Source organism: Sceloporus undulatus, chromosome 4, assembly GCF_019175285.1.
Source record: "Sceloporus undulatus isolate JIND9_A2432 ecotype Alabama chromosome 4, SceUnd_v1.1, whole genome shotgun sequence".
In the NCBI taxonomy this organism is placed as follows: Eukaryota; Metazoa; Chordata; class Lepidosauria; order Squamata; family Phrynosomatidae; genus Sceloporus; species Sceloporus undulatus.
Window position 1 is genome coordinate 193,143,751 of NC_056525.1, and position 11,925 is coordinate 193,155,675.

At 40.6% G+C, this 11,925-nt stretch overlaps 2 protein-coding genes across 11 annotated transcripts in view; both read right to left on the reverse strand.

Annotated features, from left to right (window-relative positions):
• The window catches only part of LOC121928461 (opsin-5-like), an 896,145-nt gene that overhangs the window by 120,217 nt on the left and 764,003 nt on the right, over positions 1–11,925 (reverse strand). The window lies entirely within an intron of this gene.
• TRAPPC8 (trafficking protein particle complex subunit 8) overlaps positions 1–11,925 on the reverse strand; it is a 115,473-nt gene that overhangs the window by 62,740 nt on the left and 40,808 nt on the right. For all 10 annotated transcript variants that reach the window (XM_042463172.1, XM_042463171.1, XM_042463175.1 and 7 more), the window contains one exon: positions 6,808–6,923. In XM_042463172.1, the coding sequence (XP_042319106.1) occupies positions 6,808–6,923 (116 nt within the window). The remainder of the gene's footprint in view (positions 1–6,807; positions 6,924–11,925) is intronic.

The window sequence follows — 11,925 nt, forward strand, 5'->3', positions numbered from 1 at the left end:
AAAGAAGACTACCACCCTTGAAGCTGCCCTTACTACCTGTTGTTTTAAAATCCTTTCACCTTGGCATTAATTAAACTATCATTCAGTAATAATGAACTAAAATAACATGTCATTTTGTAAAAATCCAAGACAAATAGATTATAGTGAAAGAATAAGTTGCTTACCTGTAACTATAGTTCTTTGAGTGATCATCTGTGAACTCACACAAATGAGTTATCTGCACCTTCAGAGTGCATCCTTCAGAAACTTCTACAGCTCTCAGATAAGCGTTTTGCCGATAGCCCTGCCCACATCAGCAAGCTCCCGCCTAAACCTCATTTCCAAGGATGCCACCGCAACAGTATGAAAGGATCTATAAGGAAGAGCTAGGGCACAACGAGAGAAGGATGGGCAGGATTGTGCGAGTTCACAGATGGCCACTTGGAAGAACTAGTTACTGGTAAGCAACCTGTCCTCTTTCTTCGTGGTCTCTGTGACTCACACAAATGGAAAACTAGCAAGCTACTAACCATAGGAGAAGAATGAATCATGCCACACAGAAGAAGAGGACAACCCTCCCAAATGTATCCTCCATTTGGGACCTAAAGTCCAGTCTGTAGTAGGAAATAAAGATGAGGGATCTGGATCAGAGAGCAGCCCTGGCAAAGTTCTGCACAGCGACCCATTTTATAAAGGCAATGGAAGCAGACACCACTCTGGTTGAATGGCTTCTTAGTTGGGCAAGAGGCTGTTTGCCTTTGGCTCATAATCCAGCTAAATAGTTGCAGCAATTCACTTAGAGAACCACTGCATGGACACTGGCACTCCTTTTTTACTCTCAGAATAGCACAGGAAAGGTCTTTGAGACTGATGGGACAATGATGTGAAATCAACATAAAAGACCAGAGCCCTGTGAACATCAAGGCAATGCAGTGAATGTTCTAAGTCTGTGGTAGAAGCTGGCAGGACTATATCTTGATTCAGGTGAAAGGCAGACAATACCTTTGGAAGAAAGGTAATGCTGCATCTCAAAACTACCTTATCTTTGTGGAAAAAGAGCAGAGGTTCATCCACAAGTACAGCAAAAATCTCACGGGCTCACCTCACTGATGTGATTGCCACTAGGAAGACTATCTTCAGGTGAGCAGCCTCAGGTCACAAGAAGTCATCAGTTCAAAGAGTTTCTTGGAAAAGCAAAATAGTACTAGTTCAAGACTCCACTGGAGAACTGGACTTGACACAGGTGGATATACATTTTGTAGCCTTACAAGAATGCCTTCATTAGCAAACTAGAGAAGCAGGAAACTTTAACAGCAAACTAGAGAAGTCCAAGCACTGGAAATACCATGATATAGCTGCTAGGTAGCAACCAACAGAAGGCTTGATCACCCCATGGTGAAGACATTGATAAGCCATCAGATGAAAAGAAACCATAAAGTCCAAAACACATAGGTGACTGTAACATGTTTGGGGAGAACATCCTTCGGGTGAAGAAACTCAGAGTACATGGACCATTTATAGTGGAAGGTTGCTGGGTCACAGCAATTATGTTCTTGACTGAGTCAGGTAACTAAACCATAGAAAGATTCCCCAAATTGACTTGACGGTTTGGAAGTCTCACCCTGTCATTGTGGAGAGTCAACATGAAGTCTGAGTTGGTGTCCCTTGGAAAGGTGCAGCAGAGGAGAAAAGCATGATTGCTTTGGCCACAATAGGGTGATCAGTATGCATTGTGCCTGTCAAATCTTTGCAATTACCCTCGTGGTGAGAGGGAAATGGAGAAAAGGATATATGAAGGGTCCAATCAAGTTGAACAGAAAGCTATCTGTAAAAGATTGCTTCATCATCAGACCCCTTGAGCAGAAAATGTAGTGCTTGTTAGGCAGAGACACAAGTCCACCACTTGGCCAACCCCACTTCTGGAAGACTGTATGAAACATATCCATATGTAGCTTCCATTTATGGCAGAATATTGTTGCTGTGCTCAAAGCATCCTTGGTAGTGTTTTCTTCTCCCAGGAGATGTATGGCCAAGAACAGGATGCCTCTCTGAATGCAACAGTCCCTGAGTTGGACTGAGAGTTGTAGAGTGTGCTCCACCTTGTTTGTTCAAGTAGAAAACCACTGTGATGTAGTCAGATATCACCTGAACAAACTGACTCTTGAGGAACCTCTTGAATAAACAGAATACTTTTATCACAGCCAGAAGTTCAAGGATACTGATATGGAGAGTCCTTTCAATTTCCAACCATGTACCTCTGACAATGAAACCTAATAAGTGAGCTCCCTATCTTCCCTAGGAAGTGCTGGTAGTGACAGTCATAGATGGCTGAAGCAGGAAAAAAAGGCATCCCCTGTTGAGCCTGTGTTGTGCCAAGCCAATGTAGGGAGCATAGCACAGCCTGGGGCGTCATAAGACTCTTGCTGGGGCTATCCATCAGGGGGTGAAAACAGGACAGAAGTTAAGCCTGCAGATGTCTCATCCAAAGTCTAGTGTAAGGAATGGCAAATTGGGTCAAGGACATCCCAGCATTCTCTAGATGTTTTCTGCAGATATCCTTCTGTTATGCAAGTACTGAAGAGCTGCTTTGTGAAGAGCAAAATATCTGTAATCCACTTGTTGAGAAGAATCCAGCAGAGTATGTATGAAATGTAAGGTCTGAGATGGATGCAGGTGAGATTTGTCATAGCTGACAACAAGGCCTAGTTCTTGCAGAAAATTCAAGGTGAGTTGAATGTCCAAGACCAGTCATTTGTGTGTGTCTGCCATGAACAACCAGTCATTTAGGTAAGGAAAGAGAATGACACCAGACTGGTGAAGCAAAGCCACCACCATAGCTATGCACTTGGTGAATATACATGGAGCAGCAACAGACCAAAGCACAGGACACAAAAGTGATACACACTCCTCTCTACCACAAAGCATATGTAACATCTATGTGACAGTCTGATAGCAATGTGGAAATCTGTGTCCTTCAGGTCCAGCATAGCAAACCAGTTGCTCTTTTGTATCAGAGAAAAGATGGAACCAAGGGTGACCATAAAGGTTGACATCTCGGAGATCCAGGATGGAGCACAGTCCTCCACCCTTCTTGGACATGATGAAGTGGTGGGAGAAAAAAAAACCCTGATGCAGATGAGCAAGTGAGACAAGTTCGATTGCACCCTGAAGGAGGGATTCTATTTCACATGGAGTCCAATTTCTTGCCTTCCCAATCCACTGGAACAGAATGAATCCTCTGGGAGAAGTTGGACTCTGCAGCATCTACTATTATTATGGAATTTGGTTTTGGATGCTACAACAACTAATCTATTCCAGTCGTCAATACCCAACAGAGAACCTCTTGGAGGTAGGTGCTTTCAAGGTAGGTGCTGCAATGATCTGTATCAGGTATGGAAGGAACAGGATGGAAGGTAGAACAGGGCCTCAGTGCTGAATCTCTTTGAAGATCATCTATCTCAGGATCATCTCAGTGCCAGTTTTAAGTGATCTGGAGACCTGAAGCATCAGCCATTTGTCTCATCAAATCAATGAACGAATGGACATCATTTATCAGGGATGGTGGATCAACATCCGCTATGGGAGAGGGAGGAAGTTTCCTCACATAATGAAACCTCCCAATCCAAATCTGAGCCTCAGTAGAATGCAATGGGGAATCCTGCCAATGCACTTGGTTGGTGAAGCAGCAAGCTCCAAAACTAACCCTAAAAGATGTGGAACATGAAGCAGGTGACTGTAGCTTAAACTGTTAGGTAGATGGTACCACAGCAAATATTTCAAGTAATGGTTGCTGGAGTTGCTGTGTTGATAGTATCAAAGCTGTCACTATCATGGAACCCCTTTCTATGTTACAGTCCAAGCCATGCATCCTCATATATTAACTCTCAACGTGATGATGTCCTTGGTGATCCATTAAAGCACAAGCACAACTTTTAAAGTGCTGGCATCCATAAGAGGAGTATTCCACAGTATAGCTACTATCTCTAGATGAATCCCAACACCTCGATGGTGCCTTGATGGTAACGATGTCTATACCTTTGGATGAACAACTCTGAAAAGAACAAAAGTAGTCCCAATGTCTAAGTGTGTGGGATCATGAAGTCCAGACATAAGAGATAAAGAGTCCTTGCTTGGCCTAAACAGTTTGTTGAGTGAGCATGAGAATGTCTTCCCCCTTTTCCTTGGGTGCAAACTAGGATAGATGATGACATACAATATGCTAAAAGACAACAATATATAAGATGTTACTGGTGCTTTCAAACCCAAGGATGTTGATGTGAATTGCTGGGCCCTTTGGGATCAACTTTCATCTTCCAGAGAGACAGCAGATAGCACATGTTCACACAGCCTCACCTCTCTGTTCCATCTAGCCTGAGATGTAAAGGACTTACAATGTCTACAAGACTGGACATTGTGATGCTTTCCCAAACGCAGAAGGCACTTTGAATGGATATTCCTATCAGGGATTTTCCCAGAACAGCCAGTGCACTTTTTAAAGAAGGCTGGAGTAGCTATATTCCAAAAACTAATACAAGACCATTTGACAGACCAAATAACTATTATCTAAATCTGTTAGACAGGCCAAAGATCTATTAACCATTGAAAAGGGTTTGTTTGTTTGTTTGGGTTTTTTTAGTTGTTGTTTTAGCTAAGACAATCCAAAATCCAAATACCAATACAACAATAAACAATAAATCAGGTAGAGATCAATTGACAGAAGACAGAAAGAATGAAAAGGAACTCAGGGTTTAGGTAGAAGCATATTGGTACAGTGCACAGGTAGTGGGGCAAGGCTACCATCAAATCCTTTATATAACAGCTCTAGAAGGTGCCAAATGATGCACCGTGCTGGCACAGATAACCCATTTGTGTGAGTCACAAAAACCATGAAGAATAATGGAAAATTTGTTTGGTTTTTTAGCAATATCTCTGATTTAATGAATTAATAAGGTAATAACTTAATTCTGGAATCAAATGCATACTGAAATTCCATCTTAAGTCAATCACTTCAATTTCAAAATGCAATTAGGTTGTCCATTTTCATTAAAAATTTACAACTCAGTTGATTTTAATTAGTTTCTATCTCTGCTCAAAAGAAAAGCACAAATGTAACAGCTATTTCTAGTTTCTTTCTAGAACCTTATAATCATATATACAGTTGTCCTTCCTCATTCATGGGTTTAAAATTCATGGATTTGATTAATCATGAGTTTGTCCCGAGGAGGTGGGAAGAAGGGACAAAAACCAACTAGAGAGAGAGAAAGAGAAAGCAGACTCTTTTCTCCACATGTGCCATGGCCATGGGAGAAATAGGGAGGGAGGATGGACAAGCAGGCAGACAAAGAGACAAGGATGGAAGGAAAGAGGAGGGCACAGGAAAAGGCAGCGAAGGTTATTGGGCACAGAGAAAGAGGCAGTGAGGGAAAGCAAGTGAGCAAAGGAAGAGGCAGGGAAGCATAGCAGGCACAGAGAAGAGACAGCAAAGAAGGGACAAGTAAAAGGCAGTGAAGGCTATCAGGAACCAAGAAAGAGGTAGCAAGGGAGGGGTAGGGCAAGAGGAAGGCTAGCAGGCATGAAAAAAGAAGCAGCAAGGGAGGGGCAAAGCAAGAGGCTGCAGAGGCTAGCAGGCACATAAAAAAGGGCAGAAAGAAAGGGCCAAGGGAAGAGGCAGGGAGAGTGAACAAACCACTTAGGACCATGGCAGCACCCCCATCTCACCATCCTCAAGAGGGTCCTCATGAGGAAGGGAAGTGTCATGGATATTCGTCATTTTTTTTCCGATTTCCTGTGCCCCTAACCCCTGCAAATGTGGAGAGCCAACTGTACTCCTTCCTTGTATGAAAATTCTACATCAATGGCAATGGCCACCAATAGACTGTATATCTGTTCAGTTCAAGACAAAAATTTTCCTTCGATGAAAAAAGATTTCCACTCACATAAGAAGCTTTTTGTGAGGAAGGCTTTTAATGAATATCCATATATATCTATTCTCACAAATAAAACCGTAGGGGGGAATAATATGAATAAGTAGCAATAAAGGTTGTTAAATCAGTTAGCTCAGGCCAAGCAGGTAAATCTCATACATATTAAAATGCAGCACTGTTACACTACATATACAGTATAATAATACATGCAAAGAATATAAATGTTTGAATAATAAATATGAACGTATGTAGCAAAATACCATGGACATTTATTTAACAGGTGTGTAATTTATCTTAATTTACTATTAAGATACAGATGACTGAAACAGTGACTCAGTAGTCCCTGGCAGGTTTTTAAAGACAAACTGGCACATATTCAATAGTCCCACACAGGACCACATTTCAAGAATAATAAGCAAAATGTGTACGAATCTTTCACTTGAGACATGTATAACCCCCTTCTTTCCTCCCTTCTAGGTGGCCTACAATTAAACTAACAACAACTTTCTCACTATAGCCAAACTGGGTAACTATGGTTAGAAGGTTCATGCCAAGAACATGAAACAGCTTAAGACCTGTCTTGTTGGCTTACCACCAATATGAAGCTGTATGAACACTGCCAATGCATTATTTATTTATCTAAATACTTGTACTCTGCCTTTTATCCAAAGATCACAGCATACAATCAAACCAATCTAATAAATTTAAGATAGTATAAATAATTAAAATATTTTAAAAAGCTAAATATATGAAGCAATTTACAAATTAAAAGATGCATTAAAAGATTAAAATATTTTAAAATGAATTAGTCAACATGAATAGAAAGAATCAGGAAACATGGAAATAAGCATAGTAAATTTAACAAAAACCAAACAATGTGTATTTTATGATGAGATGTACTCACAACAAACCAGAAGTGCTCTTCAGTTCATTTACACTTTTCTCTGGAACTTTACTGCCACTAAACCATTTCTTAGTTGCAGAAAATAGTGACCGACTCAAACCCTTTCTGGATATCAACTGAAATGTAAAATGGCAATATTATTTAATCACAGAATTTCATTACGGTTTACAGTTAAGGATAAATTTTCAGAGAGATTCATACCCACTTCAAGTGAACCTACAACCCTGGCAAACCAAGAATTCAAGTGCTCAGGGGTGTGTGTGTGTGTGTTTCATTTACCATTCAAAATACAGAATGAAACAAGAACAGAACTGCCAATATCATAATATTTTAACGCAAACCTATTATACTTGGAAAGCTAGGTACAGTTTTCTTTGCTATGCTTCAAAAAGGAATACTGTACAGCTGGGAATATGAAGCTGAAAAGTGTAGGAATCATGACAGTCAGTAGGAACTGTGCCTTTATACACCACACTGTGGAAATATTGAATTCAGTGCCACAAACAGTAGTGAAAGCTTTAAATGATGACTACGAGGAATTCATGGAGGATAGGATTATCGGTAGCTACTAGTCATAATGGCTATAAATAGTTACCAGTATCAGAGGCAGTGTGCCTCTGGAGAACATGAGCACTTAGATGCTACTGCACTCATCCCTGGACATGAACTTCCTATGGGCATCTGGCTGACAACTCATTGGACTAAATAGGCCTTTGGAGTGATTTAGCAGGATTCTAATGTACTTAATACTTTTGATTCATATGTGTAATTCAATGTGAAAATTGGTGCAGGTTAAGTCTCCTGTCTATAGAAAAGGCATCCAGCCCAACTAATGGAACTTCCTTTTCATAGGCAAACTCCTTCCACTTTTTCTCTTATTGTGAATTACATCCAACCTTAACTATGACTTTTCCCTTGAATAAAAATGTTAAAATGACTAAATCTAATGAAGGTCTAATAAAACAGTTCTGTGACATATTTAAGGCTATACACATTGGTTGATTGCTTCAAAAGCTCTGTGCTATTGAAAGGCACTGATGGTCAATTGTAAAGAAAATGAGGTTCTGCATAATTAGACCCATACTATGGAGTGGTTAAACTTCATCAAATGATGTAAGACATATTCATCTATATCAGAGAGAAAACAAGGTGTAGCATATTTTAAGACAAATAGGACTTCATCTAAAGGTAGTATTATTTGTAAAGGCAAAGTGAAATGATTAAGGTAATTAATGCTTGCAGATAAATACATGAATCTTTCTCCTGCCCTATCAAAAGACAAACAAGGTGCAATTATATTACAGAAATCTGAAATACTGACAAATCTATAAACAATTAACAGTAGGACAGCCTCAAACTATCTAAATTTGTGTAAAAGAAACAAGTTAACACCCACCAGATTATAAAGAAGGACCTTATGAATTTATAATATCCAATTCTGAATCACAATTCAGCAAAAAATATTAAGACCTGTTGAACCAAGGTAAGACAGGTGCAGCTCACCTCCCAAAAGAAACAACCCTACTGTGTCAGAAAGAATGGAAGAATCCAACACCATTAAAAATCCTTGCCTTTATTTTTATTTTGGTTTGCTGCCACAACTGATATAAATATATTCAAGATTACAAATCCCATACGAACCACCTAGAGCCCTAAGATCCTCAGGAGAAGGCTTTCCCTCTGTCCCACCACCATCCCAGGCTTGTTTGGTGAGGACATGAGAGCTTTCTCAGTGGCTGCTCCCACCCTGTGCAACTCCCTTCCACAGGAAGTTAGGCTGGCTCCTTCCCTTCTGACCTTTCACCAGCAAGCAAAGACATTTTTATTCAAGCAAGCTTTCCAAAATCATGCAGGCCTTGTTTATTGCAGGATTAGATTATTTTTAATCTTTTTTTTAATGTATGTTGTAATTTTTAAAACTTTGTACTGTTTTCATTGTTTTAAAAGTGTTGTTTTAATGTGTTTATATAAATACATATACCATATTTTCCAGCATACAAGATGACTGGGCATTTAAGACAACCCCCAACTTTTCCAGTTAAAATATAGAGTTTGGGATATACTCACCGTATAAGACTACCCCTCTTCCAACAAATAAAAATTAAAAAAACATCAAATTTGATTTTAATATGGTAATTTTAATTCAAATGCTTATGACATGCAGGTACTTAGCAGGAAAACTTATTGTATACAAAGCCTGTTTGGATTGGTCAGCTCTCCCTGCCTGCCCAGCCCTTCCTGTCTCAAGACTATCCCGGATGCCTTCAGCTTGCTCCACTCTTCACTTACACCTTCCCAGTAAGGCACCCCCTCACCTCATCATCAGGATCGCATTAAGTCACTTCTTTCCACAAATCCTGGTGAGTGGATTATCTTCTACCGTACTTGTACAGCGCTGCCCTTGCTGCTTTCATACGGTCACCACATACAGTGGGGATGCGGCCACGGCCGTTTTTGAGCTCCCCCCACCATATGTGGTGACCGCAGATTCTCCAGTCCGGCTCAGAAGTTTCAGCACCTGCCCTATAAGATGACACCCGGCATATAAGACAATCCCTGACTTTTGAGAAGATTTTCTGGTTTAAAAAGTAGTCTTATACACCCGAAAATACAGTATATGAAAATACAGTATATATAATGAGCCGCCTTGGGTCCCAATTTGGGAGAAAGGTGGGATAAAAATAAAATAAAATAATAGTTGGAATCTTGTTGGTGCACTATACCAATGTTACAGTCCACTATATCAGTGTGGTACACTTTTCAAGGTGTGGCACACCTGTAGCAGGAACAGATATGTCAAACCATCTGGCAAAGAAGGATGGAGAAAGCTACTGGGACCTGAACAGTCTATTTGCTTTATGCCTGACTTCAAGGTAGGTGTTTGAAGCTAAAACTGTGCAGAACAGATGATTTTCCAAGGCAGCCTGCTGACAGAACTTCTGCGCGGACTTACTTCAAAGCCAGGCTTTGTGGAAACAGATCCAGCAGCTTTCTGTACAAAAAGCAAGAGATGGCTTTCTTTCCCTGTCCACTGTCCCCAGCATCGTTTTTACTCCTGCCACTATGACTACTTATGCCAGTGTTGTTACAATAGTCAAATGTATTTTGGTCAATGGGATACACTCAATTATACCCTTTTAATCAAGGAATTTTTCTGTGAAAACAAGGAATTTGTTTAGAACAGGCTCCAGGAAATGAAAGATTTCCCCCAGAATTCCTACCTACTACAGTCTTTTGCCCCAAATCCATATTGTTCTGCAGGGATCCCCCACGCCCTTGTCAAACCTCTTAAATATTTGGGGGACTGCAATGAGAAAAGTGAATTGTTAAAAACCACATCACGCCTTGTGTTTTGTGGGAGAACCCACAGGACAAAAAATTCTTATCTGAATGGAAAGGTAAAGCTAGTTCCAATCCATCAGGTTTATTTATTTACTAACAGAATTACATTCCAAAACTCCTTTTGCTTGTCCAGGCATTCTTGGATTATCTAGATCCATGTAAGTGGTTTTAGGCCGGGCTATGGGATAGAAACAGCTTTGGTCACCTGGGTGGATGACCTACGCAGGGAACTAGACAGCCAGTGTGTGTCCCTGTTGGTTTTGCTGGACCTTTCAGCAGTTTTCGATACCATAAACTTCTGAGTCATCCGTCTGGGATAGGGATTGGAGGTACTGTTCGACAGTGGCTTCGTTCTTCCCTGGAGCAACATTCTCAGAAGGTGGTGGTGGGGATTTCTGTTCAACTCCTTGGCCTGTGGAGTCCCTCAGGGCACACTGTTGTCTCCTAAACTATTTAACCTCTACATGAAACCACTGGGAGAGGTTGTCCCGAGTTTTGGAGTAATGTGTCACCAGTATGCTGATGACATCCAGCCCTATCGCTCCTTTCCACCTAATCCCAAGGAAACTGTTCCTTTTCTATACCAGTGTCTGGCAGCTGTAATGGACTGGATGAGGGCAAACAAATTGAAGCTTAATCCAGACAAGACAGAGGTGGTCCTGATCAGATGAAAAACATATCCAGGAATAGGGATCCAGCCTGTGTTAGATGAGATTACACTCTCCCTGAAAACTCAGGTTCGCACTTGGGAGGTACTGCTAGATTCAACTCTTGAGCCTAAAAGCTCAGGTTTCAGCAGTGAACAGAAGTCGTTTTACATAGTTAAAGCAAATGTGTCCATTCCTGAGAAGTCAGATTGGGCCACAGTGATTCATGCCTTGGTTACATCCCAAGGCATGGGATGTAATGCACTCTGTAATGCACTCTAGATGAGATTGCCTTTGAAATCTTGTGGGCCTCCCTCCTCTTCTGTGGCCATGAGGACGGGCTATTGGGGTTTTTTGCTGGTTTTATTTTATTATATATTGTATAGTGTGTTTTTAAAGTACTGTATGTATCATGTAATGTATGTAAACCGCCCTGATCTGAGGAAGGTGCGGTATATAAATAAAAACTTTATTTATTATTATTATTATTTTAAAAGTGCTCAGAAACTTCAGTTGGCCCAAAGAGCTGCAGTGAGTTTGTTAATTAGAGCTGGATACAGGGAGCATACAACTCCCTTGTTACAACAGTTCTACTGGCTGCCAGTCCATTTCTGGGCACAATTTAAAGTGCTGGTTTTGATCTATTAAGCCCTAAACGGCTTGGGTCCAGGCTGTTTGAAGGACATATCTCCCTTTTCAAACCCACTAGAACACTGAGACCCTCCTCTCTGTCTCACCCCCCTCTCAGGCACATTTGGTAGGAACAAGAGAGAGGGCCTCCTCGGTGGCTGCTCTCAGGCTCTGGAACTCCCTCCCTAGAAGGCAAGCTGGCTCCATTCCTGCTTTCATTTTGGCAGAAGATAAAAACATTTTTATGCCACCTGGCTCTCTCACACTGGCATTGGGTGTTAGAAGTGTTTTATGAAGAGGTTTTAAATTTTAAATTTGAACAGGTAATCTTTTTAACCTTTTGAAATTGTTTGTTTATAAACTCTGTATTTTTAATGCTTTGTTTTAACTTGGACTGTATTAAATTTTGTTAGCTGCCTTGAGTCCCTGTACTGGGAGGCATGCGGGAAATTATTATTATTATTATTATTATTATTATTATTATTATTATTATTATTAT